This window comes from Helianthus annuus, chromosome 7, assembly GCF_002127325.2.
Source record: "Helianthus annuus cultivar XRQ/B chromosome 7, HanXRQr2.0-SUNRISE, whole genome shotgun sequence".
In the NCBI taxonomy this organism is placed as follows: Eukaryota; Viridiplantae; Streptophyta; class Magnoliopsida; order Asterales; family Asteraceae; genus Helianthus; species Helianthus annuus.
Genome location: NC_035439.2, coordinates 36,438,723 through 36,453,711, shown reverse-complemented (window position 1 = coordinate 36,453,711; position 14,989 = coordinate 36,438,723). Strand labels below are relative to the sequence as shown.

Genomic DNA, 14,989 nt, shown 5'->3' with positions numbered 1-14,989 from the left:
CCTATTACCCTATTAACAAGTTAAATATAGAATACCCCTTTAGCCCAAATAAAACATGAATAAACTCAAAAAAAATATTAACGCAACACTTAGGAATCGAACCCGGAAACGTTAGTTACATAAGGATATGTCGCATCCAACAAGCTACAGACATTCTGTTTTCTATTTTTCTTAAACAAATTTATATACAATATATATAATAATTTTGGGCCCTTCAACACTTTGGGCCCTATGCGGTGGCACCTCTCGCACAGGCCCAAAGCCAGCCCTGACTAAGGGCTGTAAACGAACCAAATGAACACAAACAAGGCCTTGTTCGTGTTCGTTCGTTAAGGAAATAAATGTGTTTACGAACGGTTCATGAACACTTACCGAACGAGATTCTATGTTCGTGTTCGTTCATTAAGGAAATGAGCGTGTTCGCGAACGGTTCACGAACACAAATAAATTTGGCGAATGCGACGAAGGATAAAGATAGATGCCCAGAGAGTAGCACTCAAATTTGAATCCCTCATTGTGGAACGGAGGTCGATTGTATTCGTGGATGTAAATATTGAGAAATGAAAGGGAAATGATGCATAAATAAGGTGAAAGTGGGTTTCCTATTTTAATTGTTAGGGAAATAAAATAAATAAAAGTTTAATAATATAAAAAGTACAAATAAAATATAAGAAAGTACAAAGATCTTCAATTAAAACACAAACATACGAACATAAACGAACGCAAATCAAAGAATGTTCACGAACACGTTCACGAACACCTTACCGAACATTCACGAACAAAATCGAACGAACGAGACCTCTGTTCATGTTCGTTCATTTAACTAATCGAACGAAATTTCTTGTTCATGTTCGTTCGTTTGTTAAACGAACGAACATAAACGAACTTCCCGCCGAACGGTTCACGAACTGTTCGCTGAACGTTCGGTTCGTTTACAGCCCTATGCATCTTAGTTTCGTATTTTTATTTATGTTCAAAAGTTACAATGTTTTATATCTAAATCAGTTTGGGACTGTTTGGTAACTTTTGAATGGTTAAGTACTGAATCAGTAAGAGTTCTAAACCATTAAGTGCTGAACCAGTAAGATGTCTGACATGTATACTCTTGTTATGGGATCCGGTTTCTCCATACTTGTTTACTCTTGTTATGGAGGTCTTGACATGTATTCTGCAACAAATGTCTAGGCTAGATGCGTCATTCAGGTTCCATAATAAATGTGAAAAGCAGAAGATTATTAATCTTTGTTTTGCGGATGACCTTTTCTTATTTGCCAAAGGTGAAGTTCATTCGGCGAGATGCATTATGGAGTCGTTGACAAAGTTCACTAAGATGTCAGGTTTGGTGCCAAGTATTCAAAAAAGTACAGCCTTCTTTTGTAATGTTCCTACTTTTGTTAAAAGTGTTATTCTGGAGTTAATGACATTTGTTGAAGGTAAGCTGCCAGTTCGATACCTTGGGGTTCCTTTTATATCCTCTAGGCTCCTGTATAAGGATTGTAGTATCTTGGTTGAAAGATTGGAGCAGAGAATCTCGTCATGGACTACGAAATTTTTATCCTTTGCGGGAAGATTACAGCTTATTGTTTCGGTTCTGTCCGCTATGCACATCTATTGGTCGTTAGTCTTTATCTTGCCGGCTAGAATTATTAGTGAATTGGAAGGCAAATTACGCAATTTTTTATGGTCCCAAGGAAATTCGTTTCGGAAAGCTAAGGTGGCGTGGAAAAATGTTTGTATTCCAAAATTTGAAGGGGGCTTAGGCATAAAACGGGTAGGAGAAGTTAATAAGGCATTGATGGTTTCTCATGTTTGGAGTATTATTTCAAATAGGGAGTCCTTGTGGGTTGAGTGGATTAAGTCGTATAAGCTCAAGGGTAGAAGTTTTTGGGAGTGTAGTATTCCAGCTAATAGTTGTTAGAGCTGGAGAAAGATTTTACAGCTTAGACCGAGTATTAGACAGTATATCTGGTCTAGAGTTGGCGACGGGAGGTCCACTTCTGCTTGGTATGATACTTGGTGTGAAGGTGGCCCTTTATGTTTGTTCTTGACATCGAGAAATATCACTAATTCGGGGTTTCGGCTGGATGCTAAAGTGAGTGACGTTTGGGCTGATGGTGGTTGGAGATGGCCGCTGGCATGGAGGGATTCTTTTCCGGTTCTTATTCATGCATCTAGCATTATTATTAACAACTATACAACTGATCGTTTCCTATGGAAGGATGGGGATATCTTGTCACATTATTCTTTAGCTCTAGCTTGGGAGTCGATCAGGTCGAGGGAGCCTGAAATTCAATGGGTTAGCATTGTTTGGTTTACTCATTGTATTCCTAAGCATGCGTTCCTCTTGTGGCTGATTATGAGGAGAAAGCTTCTAACTCAGGATAAGATTATTCAGTGGGATTTTGAGAGGAGGAAAAACATGAATATGACGTGCTGTCCTTTGTGTTATTCGGATTATGATTCTCATCAACACCTTTTCTTTGAATGTCCGTTCTCTATGCAAGTATGGTACGGTGTGCGTGGAAAGGCAGGTATGTCTAATGTGGATCCAAAGATTTCGGCTATTGTGGAATGGTTGTTATTGCGTTCCAAATCCAAGTCAGCAGGGTGTTTGATTAGTAAGTTGGTGGTGGCGGCTTCTACGTATGTTATTTGGCAGGAAAGGAATGATCGTTTGTTCAAGAATCAAACTAGGCCGCCAGATATCATTTGCAATGAAATTCTACAAACTGTTCGGTACAAATTGCTAGGTGTGAAGTTTAAAGACACGGCGAGTGTGAGGCGTCTTCTTGATGATTGGGATATCCGTGGGGATGATGGTAGAGATAATGGCGATTGAATAGTTTTCTTTTGTGTGTCGTTTGTCTAGAATTTTGTCTAGTTGCTTGGTTTTTGTTTCTTTTGTGGTTGTTTTGGTTTACTTTCATGGGTTATGTCTCATGATTGAACTAGTGTGGGTCTCTCCGCACTACTTGTGTTATTTGGTTGTTAATATATAGAATCACCGGGGTAACCCTTTACCAAAAAAAAAAAAACCAGTAAGATGTCTGAACCACTAAGAGCTAGTATAATACTTAACCGTTCAGAGGCAAATGTCTGACTAATTCAGATTACAAGTCTTAACCATTCAGACTCAGTATAGTGCTTAACAATTCAGAGATAAATGTCTGAACCATTCAGACATATGCTCGTAAAACAAACAGTATAAACCATTAAGTGTTGAACCAGTAAAAAAATATAAACCATTAAAAGCCTCATTAAAAACTAAAGAAAGAACCACTTGGCCTAAATAAGTCACACTAATTATTATTTAGTTTACACTTTCTCAAATATATTTTAGAATAATATTTCAAGACTTTCATGTATAAAATTAGTTGTGGAATTGCATGATAAATTTTGTAGTTAATTGTTTGATATGGATTACTCTTATATATAATTTTTTGTAAGTTTTTTGTTTGATTTTCCTTATATTTAGTTTATTTTTATATATGATACGGATTGGTGATCAGAAATTAAGTAATACTTGTATATGTTATACGGAGAAAGACTTGTTTCAATTCGTAAAGTTTCTTTAGATAATGTTTTGGATAGATTTCAAAAAACAAAAAATCGTAAGCCACAAATTTAAATATGTTTGTAATGACGTTTGACGTGCTTTTAATGATTATGTGAATTTTAGTTTGATTTTCTTTTTTACATGACCCGATCCGATCCGACCCGCATGAACCGATTTTTTTTAATAAAGCTAGGGGCCTAAAATTCTTAAAAAAATTTCGCACTCCTAGACAAAAAATTCTGGGTCCGCCACTCACTTTTTATGTTCAAAAGTTTTATCATATAATTAAGTTATAGATTATATGCTTTTTGGGATCTTTCACCAACTAATTTAATGTGTTTACATTCTTCTTGTTTCTATTAGAGTATTCAATTGTCCCTCTGTTCTATATAATATAAAGAAAATAACAGACTAAACAATATAAACATCACAATAATAAAAAAATATAAAGAAAGTAAAGTATATCATTTAAAGGTTTATATCTAACCCTTATATTTGTATTGCAAGTGTGTAGAAATAAGAAAAAAAGTAATAAAATAAATATATATGAGTAAGATATAGATGGATACAAAGAGTTAGCCAGTTAGGTGTAAGAAGTTTTTTTAAAAAATAACAAACTTTAGAGTAAAATATATTTTTATATAAATGGAGATAAAGGCTATAATGTGAATGTAGTTGAAGAAGTTGTTAAGGACCGAAGAGGCCTCATTTGCAAACACTTCTGAACCAAAAGACTCATTTGCAATTACTATCTAATAAAGTACCACATTGAAAGGACTTGTATGCAAACACTATTAAAAACAAGGACTAACCTACAAAAATAAACAGTACGGTAGGGACTAACCAAAAATACCCAAGACCATTATAAAATAACAAACCCTAGACCATTCACAATCGCCGTATTTCATTTGATGAAACGGCCGATTATGTTTCAAAAACCTTTGATCTTCTACCAATCGCAGCAGTCATAGGTACATCCCACTTCCTTTTCCATTCGATGTTTCTTTGTTTTTGTCGATTTAGTTTAAAACTGATTTTGTTTTGTATGTATCACAAATTTCAGACAAATTATGCTTGAAGGAGCTCAGAGAAGAAGCTAATCTCAGATGCGAGTTATATTAGCATTGTTGTAGATATTTTTGTTTTGATCTAACAAGTTGTTGGAGCTCTTTATGTCACGATGTATGACAATTTGTGGTTGATAACAAGGGATTATGAAGGTAGTCTAGCCCACAGACAACACAAATGAATATCTAGAGGTATTAGTTCCGGTGTGTGACATGTGTGTTCACAAAATTGTGTTGTACATGTCTCACGCTTGAATCAAATGACTCTAGATAGTCGTTGGTGTTGTGTGTGGGTTGGCTTACCATCATAATCCTTTGTTGTTAGGGCGGATTGTCGTACATTGTGACATAAATAGCTCTAACATCATGTTTGAGTTTTCTTTTGAATTATTGTATTGTAATAAATTTTATGAATTATTGTATTGTAATAAATTTATTTTTTATATATAATGTTATAAATAGGTGGGTGTTTTTTTTTTTTTTGTAAGAGGTGTATTGTTTGTCTGTGTTTCTACCTGGATACTTGTTCATTATAAAGTATGGCTGTTAAGTTGAGATATTAAAATTGGTTTTAGCTTAAATCCTTATAAAAGTAATTAGAAGCAAGTAGGGATGAGAAGTTCAACGTTCTAATCCGGCAGAATGGTGGAACTGATCGCTTAACCGACTTGTTTGATGATTTAGTTTACGGTTCTCAGTTGCTGATTTGATTAGTTTTTGATTCTGTTCTGGGTATGGATGTGTATGTTTGTTAACACCGTGTGTACTCAAGCTTCATATAACGCCAAACACCCCTATAACGCTCTATAGTGCCTGGGTACACCGGCCCTCGGGGGCGCTATGGCTGGAATTTGTTTCGTTCCTCCTTGATCTAGTGGCAATCTGAACCAAACAAACGGTCTTTACCAACCCTTTGCTTTGGTTCCCACCCGACCAACCGCCTATGGAACCGGGTTTGTGGAGTATAATCACAATCAAACCAGGTTCATGAATCTCTTGAACCAACCCCTCTCATGAGACCCAAATCAATACGTTTGGAATCTGAACTTCTAACATCTCAAGAAATAATTTATAAATGTAGTATGAATATCTAGCATCACAAGTACGTGATGAATGCACCATAGACTCGTCTCATATTAAACATGTTGTGTTGTGTCATTCGTGTTATTGAATTGGTAATATTTCATGTCAAGTGTGTCGCGTTGTGTCATGAAACCCGCTTATAAAGCATGTCCATGTTAGTGCTTGAGTAAATCACATGTTTGGTTAAACGTGATGCGTCCGGGTTAATAATTGTACTAATTGTACTAAACATGTCGTGTCAAACATGACACCTTTAACACAACACAACATGTTTTGCTAACTCTATATATCAGCATTATGTTTAATAGACTTTATCACTACGTGTCATGTTTCCATTGGATCAAGGTAAAAAGAAAATTGTGGTTACAATGGCTAGAACGATGATTTTCCCAGTATTAGAGAGATTGTACGTTCCACTCGAAGAGAGTACTGCAAGGCAAAAAGTTCAGTTTTCGCTGCATTACTCTTCATCGTAAAATACGTAGGAGCGTTTCGTTTCCCTGTTTGCTTTGTCAGCAAGGGCACAGTCGTTAATATAAGGGTTGTTACCTCTTTATTGTTAGATATGTTCATTGTACGGATGAGTGTCTCGTCACATGCATTGCTTTGTCAGGCATCTGCTTTGATGCAAGGTATGTCGGATAAAATACAAGTGATTGTTACCTCTGTCGCATGAATGCGCGCCACCACAGTCAAAGTACATTTCATGTTTGTCTTCATGTCTCCTATATTCTTCCTTACTGCCAAATTAACCTTTGGTTCGAACAATGGCAGGCATTCCACTCCAAAAGTCGATAGCAGAGTTCTTACAGGTCTGGGACCTGGTCTGGTGACGGTTACACCGAGTCCAACATGATATGAGTGCTGCAAATATCATGTTGAACGTTTACTTTTTCAGCCTTCCCTTGATGTATTATTGATGATTTGGATAATAGTTATGCCCCAACCGTTGGTGTTGCCACAAGTGAGTTTAATCGACCCTTCGGGTCATGATTTAATGGAAGCCACCTTGCCAGATCTACGTGTCACCATACTAGTGGATCACTTTTGAACTTATGATCTTGACCGCCGTTTCAGATCAGATGTGACATCAGTTATTCAAAAAATCAGCTCGTGTTATCAAACCTTTAATTTCTTCCGTCAGCTAGGCTTTTCCATGAACTTCGGCCCTCGTATTCATCCATTGTAAAAATGCATACAGTTGACCCGAAAGTTCAGTCACTTGCTCCTATTGCCAAATCGTATCAAGTGTTGCAAAAATCATCTAAATACATACATAAGTACTGCATAAGTTAAATTATCTAAATCATGAGCCAGTATATTGTTAAGACCATATTTTGTCAACTTCATTTTCCAACTAAAAAATGCACAGTAATTAAAAAAACTAGAAATAAAGAAAAGCGTTTAACATTTCATCATACCAAGATGCAATATTGGTTTTTATTCTGAAAAAGATTAAAAAGAAAAAAAAAAAGAATCAGCGAAAACTACATACTGAAGGGACTCTGTTATAATTTTGTGCAGTATCGATTTTACTTCTGTTGGCTGTAACGCAATAACCCATGGACATCAACTATGCCAGGAGGAAACACGGGATCAATAGCTGCTCTAACCGCTACTTTAGCTACAGCTGTAACATTGACGGGTGGCGTCAACAGTGGACCCACAAGTGGAACCTCGCTCAGTGGCTTTGCATGTTGGAGAACCTGTCTCGATGAAAAAAATATTTAGTGCGATATAATTAATAACGGCTTTTCAGTATGTCTTGGGGTAGCATGGTACCATCTCTAGTGGAGAACCGATGACACCCAAAGGTAACTCCAGGTTGCCAACGCGACGATTTCCGTAAATGAATCCGGGCCTCAGAATCACATCTGAAATCAATATTTAAAATGTTCACAAGGTAACAAGAATAAAATACTGTAAGAGAAAGTGAAGAAAACAACACTCACGTCCATAAGGATATCTCACCAACTCTGTTTCTGCTGCTCTCTGCATCATTATTACACAACCATCAGTTTAGTTAGTCATAAAACCTAATACAATAAAAAAAAAAAAAAGAATCGTATTTACCTTTCCATCATAATATCCTTGTAGAATGTAATTCATCACACCACAGTCAGCAGCAGATACATAAACAAATCTTTTAACCCCTGCAAGTAAAAACAAAATTTGTAAAAATGTACAACACATTTAGATGCGACAATTAACTTATATGATATGTCTGAATACACACAGTTCCTTTATGCTTTAAGTTATATTCCATGAGGCTTTTATCACTTGTTGCTTCACTGAATGATGCAAAAATAATTGAAGGTAAGTGATTTTTAGCTCCAACCTTTTTCAGCAGCAGCTCTAATGACTGAGATATTAGCAGTTCCATTGATCTTGTACATGTAGGAATTGGAACCAAAACCACCAACACAAGACACCTGTAAGTTTTATATAGATAATTACAGGAAATATCGTTATAGTTTATACATAATAAATTATAGGAATATTGGATTTGGAAAATTGGTTTTTAATAAACCAACCTTTATCCCGCTGGTAAATAATAATCTTACCTACGTAATTGGTATACAATAATCCTACCTATCAACATGTTGGTACTCAATGAACTTCCGCTAATTTTTTTAACTAAAGTTAATTTTTAAGTTTTATTAATTACATAAAAAGTCCCTGTAGTTGTAATTTACTAGTTTTAACTATTTTATAAAACAAAAAAAACCTCAAGGGACTGTAATTTACTAGTTTTAAAATAGTTAAAACTAGTAAATTACAACTATAGGGACTGTTTGTGTAATAAATAAAACTTAAAAACTAACTTCAGTTAAAAAACATTAACGTAAGTTCATTGAGTACCAACATGTTGATAGGTAGGATTATTGTATACTAATTACGTAGGTAAGATTATTATTTACTAACGGGACAAAGTTTGGTTTATTAAAAACCAATTTTCCATTGGATTTTAATAGTCCAAACTATTCGCCATTGGCCGCCAACAGTCCCAACTTCAAAAATACCCACTGGCAGTCCCAACTATTAACATATTGGCCTCCAATGGACCCCGACTAACAGAACCCTAACGCCGTTAGTCTCCGGTCGCCGGAAAAAACGTTTTTGGCCGGAAAACTCAACATTTTCGTTCAAAACCTCTTTGTAACCTTATTACGGACCATTAGAAACCTTTTTCTAGTAAAAGCCCCAATTATTGAAGTCGTCGGAAAAGTCCTTTTTGGCTGGAAAACTCAACTTTTTGGCCGGAAAACTCAACATTTTTGTCTTAAACCTCTTTGTAACCTTGGATCGGACCTTTAGAAACCTTTTTCTGGCCAGAAATGGTTTTCCGGCGACCGGAGACTAACGGTGTTAGGGTTCTGTTAGTCAGGGTCCATTGGTGGCCAATATGTCAATAGTTGGGACTGCTGGTGGTTATTTTTTAAGTTGGGACTGTTAGCGGCCAACGGCGAATAGTTGGGATTATTAAAATCTAATATTCCTAAATTATAAGAGGTTTCCTTCCATAGGTAAACAAACTGTTAAGGACGTGAGTATTTATTCTCTGTCAGGATTCTACATTTTAAAGCAATAGTAAGAAGCTACACACAATAGAGGTCACTCCACTTAGTGCTTCCTTCCATGAGCTTCCAGATAGCAAGTCCCCTGAACAATGAACACATGGATAAGAGTTCATTTAACATACTTATAGAATTATAGTTTGACTAAAACAAAGTTATAAGCATCTTTTAACTAACTTATAACATTTTTTAACAAAATTAAAGCATATATATACTAGTGTGATCGATAGGTACAAAGCAGTGTTCTATCACAAAATATAAATGTCCAGATGTTTATCCACGTCAGCATATGACACATTTAGATTTGTCATGTTGGCATGGAATTAAGATTGCTATCAACTACCGGACACAACTCTTAAATATAAAAATAGATTACCAAAATGATAAAATAATATTATCACGAGTGAGTGACCAAAATATAAGTTTTGCCTTCATAAGATGCCATGCTGCATATGCTGAATTCATAAACAACTCACAACCTCTTGACCGATTAAATTAAGAACCACAAATAAGTTGAGAACCAAGTAGTTAGTGCGGTAAAAAAATGGATATCGATCAAGGACCGATATTTGAGATATCGGTTATTGCGGTGGGATATCGGTAATTTTAATATCATGCTTAAGTTATATATATAGTGATTTAACACTAACAGATCAGTTTACTTTCCTAAAATTAGCAAATTAACCTTTTGCAACTTGCAAAACACTATAATTGTAGCAAGTAGGAATTGATTAAGACTTAAAACACTAATATTTAACATTAACAATTAAGACTTAAAACACTAATAGCAGCAATAAGAAGAAAGACGAATGGTAGAACTAAGAAGAAAGGCACTGATATCGGAAACATCGGTGATATATCGGTCAATATTGGTCCAATATTGGTCAGATGTTGGTCAATATCGCCGACAATATCGGTACCGATATTTTGCACCGATATCTCTCCACGGGGACTGATAACTGATATATCGGTGATATGTCGCAACATTAACTACATAGGTTGAGAACTGCGAGAATCTCATTGATTATCGTCCATACGGCTTGATTGGTTGTAAATTGTAATTAAGTTAAGAAAACTAAAGAGAAGGGTAAATGGTTGTTTTACCCAACCCATTCACTCACTCTCTCCAAAAACTGGCTGCCACTTTCTTTCACCCTCTCTCATTTCTATCTCCCATCACAAACTTCCACTCTCTTCCCTACTTTTCATTTATGTAAAGTCCCTCTCATTTGAGTCTGCAAAGATATATAAGGAACCATACTCGTAAACGTGATGCTATACCTTGATGCCACTGCACATTTTTAGCCCACGGTTCCTGAATAGAGTAGTTGCCAGATCTGCAAAAGAAAGTTACCATCCATGTCATTATCTATATTCCTTCAGTTTGGGCTATCCATGTAAGATTATTATCAAAATCCATGAACTATTTACGAGTATAATCGTCACCTGATCATTATTTTAACTCTAGAGTGGCTTAATATGATGCAAAAACAGTACAAATTATCATTATAGCGACACTATGCATCAATATGATGCAAAAACACAGTAACAAATACATACCTACTAAGGCTAGAAACCGACAAGCCACGATTTAAAGCTTCTTTACATATATGCGAGCCAACAAACCCACTTCCACCAAGCACAAGTAACTGATTACACAAACAAAATCAAGAGATCACAGTTGAGAAGCTAATTTGACATAGATATCCAAATATACCTTCTCAGCCGGAGGCGGTGGAACGTTTATCGTTTCGGCTTCTTCTACTTTGAGCGGTTCATCGATTTTATTAGACTCTGTCGATAAAAATCTTCCTCTCCAGGTAGAACCTAACGCAATGCTTTGGATTACACAACAATTTACAGAAATTCAAACAAATGTTAGTTAAATCATACACGAAAAGCTGAATAACTCAAGTGCGTAATTTGTTTAATCATACATCTAGCTCTAGGGCATGCAGAAACCATTTCAAGAAATCCGAACAAATGTTGGTTAAATCATACACGAAAAACTGAATAATCTGAAGTTAGTAATTTGTTTGATCATACGGTGCAATGAAACATTCATTCAATTTAGGGCAAAGTTTGATCGGGAAACAATGAAGTTTTGATGAAATGAAGAGAATGAAGAACTTACTGGTATCTAGAAAGCGTTAACCTAAAAACAGTGAAATTGGTTAACCGAGGCATGATGGATTATCGAACAACTCAAACAAGAAATTGGAGTAACTGAATCAGAGTTGAAGGTTTTCGGTGCAAGGGAAATGTTAATTCAACCCCAACTTCAAAACTGTATAAAAGGGTGTTTAAGTTTATTAAGGGGGTGTTTGGCCTAGCTTTTTTTAACAAAGCTTATAGCTTTTTTTTACAAAATAAGCTTAATTTGGTGTTTGGTTTAGCTTTTTAAGCTTATGCTTATTAGCTTATATAAGCTAATTTTAAGAAGCTTACTTGAAGATGGTTTTTTAGCTTATTTTGAAAAAGCTTCTTTGTGTAAGGGTAAATGATATAAAAAAAGCTATAAGCTAATCCAAACACTTAAACAAGGCTTATCAAATGATAGAAAATAAGCTATAAGCTACTTAAAAATATAAGCATAAGCCAAAAAATAAAAGCTAGGCCAAACACCCCCTAAATAAGCAGGAAACCATCCGTTTGTTGAATGGTTCAGCATTTAAGCATTTAATGATTCTGATTGTTTGTTTAGCAAGTAAATGTCTGTTAGGTTAGACATTTACTTTTGAATGGTTAATATGTCTAATTTGAATTGGTGAGATCTGTTAAGTATTATACTAACTCTTAATAGTAGTTCAGATCATCACTAATCATACAGAAGTTATCAAAGAACCCCAAAAGAGTTAAATGCTTGGTTGGTCCCTATGGTTTGTAAAAATTGCAGACTTGGTCCTAGTGGTTTACTAATTACACGCGTGGTACCAAAACTTGTAATTTTTTACAAGTTTTGGTACCACACGTGTAATTAGTAAACCACTAGAACCAAGTCTGTAATTTTTGTAAACTACAGAGACCAACCAAGCATTTAACTCACCCTAAAAGTAATATAATTACAAATTAGAAAGAAAATATTAAATAGTTAGTATTATATGTTTAAAATTATAAAATGATTGGTTAAACTACATGAATGGTCCTTGTGTTATGTAAAAAAATTGATTTTCGTCTCTAACGATGAAAAAGTATATTGATAGTCCACACTTTTAAAAAAACCTAACAAGTTTAGTCACTTAGATGTTTGTTAATTTTTTATGTTAAATATGTGTGAAAGGACATAAATATCCTTATCATTTAATATACATACATACATTTAAGAAATTATAGCTGGCATTGTGAGCACTAACTGAATCGTTAATCGGAATCGAATAAAAATCGATGAAATCGAATAAAAATCGAACCAAAATTAACCGAAATCGAATTAACTGAAAATTGGTTATCGTTTTTTTTGTCTCCTCGGTTAACCGAAACTAACCAAACCGAACTAAACCATTTTCTTAGGTGGAATTGTCTTGGACCAGATGTTTGTGTTTTGAGATTAGGAGGAGAAGGATGGAGTAAGGGTTGGAAGAGGTAATGTCTGCGTGGGGAAGAGGACGCACAGAGGTTTAAAGACATTTTTTAATGAAATGTCTTCTAAAAAAACAAACGGTCTGCAGAGCTAAATGTCTGCACGTGGTCTGCGCGGTGCAGAATAAGAGGCCAGAAAAGATTTTTCTGAAAAAACAAACACCCCCTTTGTATTTACTTGCTAGAGATTGGGTTTGTTTGGGACCTAATACCCTGCTTTTTGGCGTATGTTGTGGTACCTGAACTTTTGGTTATACATTAGCCAACCGTGTTAGAATGCTGAGTTGGGTCAACAGGTCAAAGCAGGTTAGGTTAACCCATTAAGTCACACACTTTTAATCTAGTCAAAGCGGTCAGATTTTAGACTTTCATGATGCCTTACCACTCTTTTTTTTCATTCTGTTACGAACCTAATCGTAATCAAATGATCCAAGAAATTATAGAGAGAAGCCAGAAAGCAAATTAGAGGGAAAACCAGATTTACTAATTCATTTCTTCATTGATAACCTCTCATAAACTCACGATGCCATCTTATAAAGGCTTACAAAGAAAGATAATAAAATAACTAACATGATCATGGACCCACTACCCTACAAATAAATAGGAATAACAAAAGAAAATGAATGCAGTAAACAAACAAAACGGTTTCATTCTAGAATGCATGGTGAACATGGGGTTGACCAGTTTGTTGCACATATCACATTCGTTCGTTACTGTGTTACTGAACATGAAAATATAGGCATCTTCCAGTTAAAAAATGGTAAAGTTGTACTAATGTGTAATTAAAAAAAAAAGATTTGGGTGATTTTGATGAGCCTCGTTTTTGGAGGCTGCTTTCCCTAACGACGAGGGTGTTGCCGGTTGCGGATTTGAAGGTTTTTACAAATTCAGATTTTTACAAATTCAGATTTTCGTTTGCTAACTAGCAATTAGGCTAGGGGGTATGGGGTTCGTCCCCACCCCGTCGAGCTCCGGCGACGGCCGGCAAACCATCCCGCCCCCCTCCCGTCCCGTCGTCAGCGTCGAGTTCTCGCCGGTGGCGACGCTCCAATTTTGGTGGGCCCCCCTTCAAATGTAACCTGTTCGATGATTTGGCGGCGTGTAAGATAATCAAAACCGGAAACCAACTAGAACAGTTGCTCCGGCATCCCGAACCAGATGATTCGGTAAATCTACAGTGAAAGCACGCGGTGGAACAAGAACAAAAAGACGTGGTTTGCTGTAAACATCGACGGAAACAGATTCGTTTGCTGTAAACAAAAAGACGTCGTTTGCTCCGGCATCGGAGGGGAGAAGTGACGGCGGAGGAGCGGTGGTTTGTGGGTGGTGGTGGGGTGTGGCCCAGATTCGTTTTCATAAATAAGGATAAGGTTCCTTTATCAACTTATTATATTATGTCTAGCTCTACTTCCAGAGTACTATTTATAAAATAATAAAATAATTAAACCTTTATTGAGATAAAAATAATAATAATATATTATAAAATAATGTTTTTTTTAAGTTTATTTTTTTAAGTTTATGTAATGTTTTTTAATATTAATGAAAATATTTTGTTAGTTTATTTGTTAAATGTTAAAAAAATGTAGAAGATTAAAAAAATAAAAAACATAAAAGTGATGGGGTAGAAATACAGGCGAGGTTACTACCTAGCCGATGGGATATACCCAACATACTCGACAATCGTTAAAACTATCCCGCACCCGACAGATATTTAAGTTTATTTTTTTTACTTTATCTTTTCTAAGTTTATGTAATGTTTTTTAATATTAATGAAAATATTTTGTTACTTTATTTGGTAAATGTTAAATAAAAGTTGAAGATTAAAAAAAATAAAAAAAAACATAAAAGTGGTGGAGGACTATGACTAGGACCATCCTCCCATGCCCTCTAGTTTTGGAGGATGATCCATCTTTGGGAGGACTATGACGTGTCGCTTACGTGGCGGATCATCCTCCAAGGATGGACCATCACCATACCTTGTAGTCTTATAGATTGGCCAGTTAATTGGGGGATGGACTTTGATTTTATTTTATTTTTTTTTTGAAATTGGGTCCTGGTAATTAACAGATGTGTGCGTGGTGGACTTGGGTTACTCTCAGAGTACTCTATTTGGTCTAGTGGGTGCCCCG

At 35.6% G+C, this 14,989-nt stretch overlaps 2 protein-coding genes and 1 long non-coding RNA gene across 3 annotated transcripts; 2 read left to right on the top strand and 1 right to left on the bottom strand.

Moving 5' to 3' along the window:
- Positions 1-1,177: 1,177 nt before the first annotated feature.
- On the top strand, positions 1,178-2,839 carry LOC110942755. The gene is made up of 3 exons (XM_022184519.1): positions 1,178-1,433; positions 1,831-2,004; positions 2,094-2,839. The coding sequence occupies exons 1-3, from the start codon at positions 1,178-1,180 to the stop codon at positions 2,837-2,839; spliced, it is 1,176 nt and encodes a 391-aa protein (XP_022040211.1).
- A 1,555-nt stretch (positions 2,840-4,394) lies between these two features.
- Positions 4,395-5,082, top strand: LOC110938606. The gene is made up of 2 exons (XR_002591523.2): positions 4,395-4,527; positions 4,620-5,082. It is a non-coding gene; the product is annotated as an uncharacterized LOC110938606 (long non-coding RNA).
- A 1,996-nt stretch (positions 5,083-7,078) lies between these two features.
- On the bottom strand, positions 7,079-11,582 carry LOC110940098 (uncharacterized protein At1g32220, chloroplastic). The gene is made up of 10 exons (XM_022181657.2): positions 11,419-11,582; positions 11,002-11,122; positions 10,845-10,933; positions 10,566-10,621; positions 9,314-9,369; positions 8,045-8,138; positions 7,780-7,859; positions 7,659-7,698; positions 7,489-7,580; positions 7,079-7,412 (listed from the first exon to the last, which is right to left on the bottom strand). Exons 1-10 carry the CDS (start codon positions 11,469-11,471, stop codon positions 7,239-7,241), a joined length of 855 nt encoding a protein of 284 aa, XP_022037349.1. The 5' UTR covers positions 11,472-11,582; the 3' UTR covers positions 7,079-7,238.
- Positions 11,583-14,989: the final 3,407 nt, after the last annotated feature.

Bases quoted from the DNA above. Each gene is read 5' to 3' on its own strand.
- LOC110942755 (XM_022184519.1), top strand. From the start codon at position 1,178: ATGTCTAGGCTAGATGCGTCATTCAGGTTCCATAATAAATGTGAAAAG. The intron at 1,434-1,830 runs GTAAGCTGCCAG...TATTTCAAATAG, and splicing joins GTTAATGACATTTGTTGAAG to GGAGTCCTTGTGGGTTGAGT. The intron at 2,005-2,093 runs GTATGATACTTG...TGGATGCTAAAG, and splicing joins GGGAGGTCCACTTCTGCTTG to TGAGTGACGTTTGGGCTGAT.
- LOC110940098 (XM_022181657.2), bottom strand. From the start codon at position 11,471: ATGCCTCGGTTAACCAATTTCACTGTTTTTAGGTTAACGCTTTCTAGA. The intron at 10,622-10,844 runs GTATGTATTTGT...TTTCTTTTGCAG, and splicing joins TCGGTTTCTAGCCTTAGTAG to ATCTGGCAACTACTCTATTC. The intron at 7,699-7,779 runs GTAAATACGATT...ATAATGATGCAG, and splicing joins AAGGATATTATGATGGAAAG to AGAGCAGCAGAAACAGAGTT.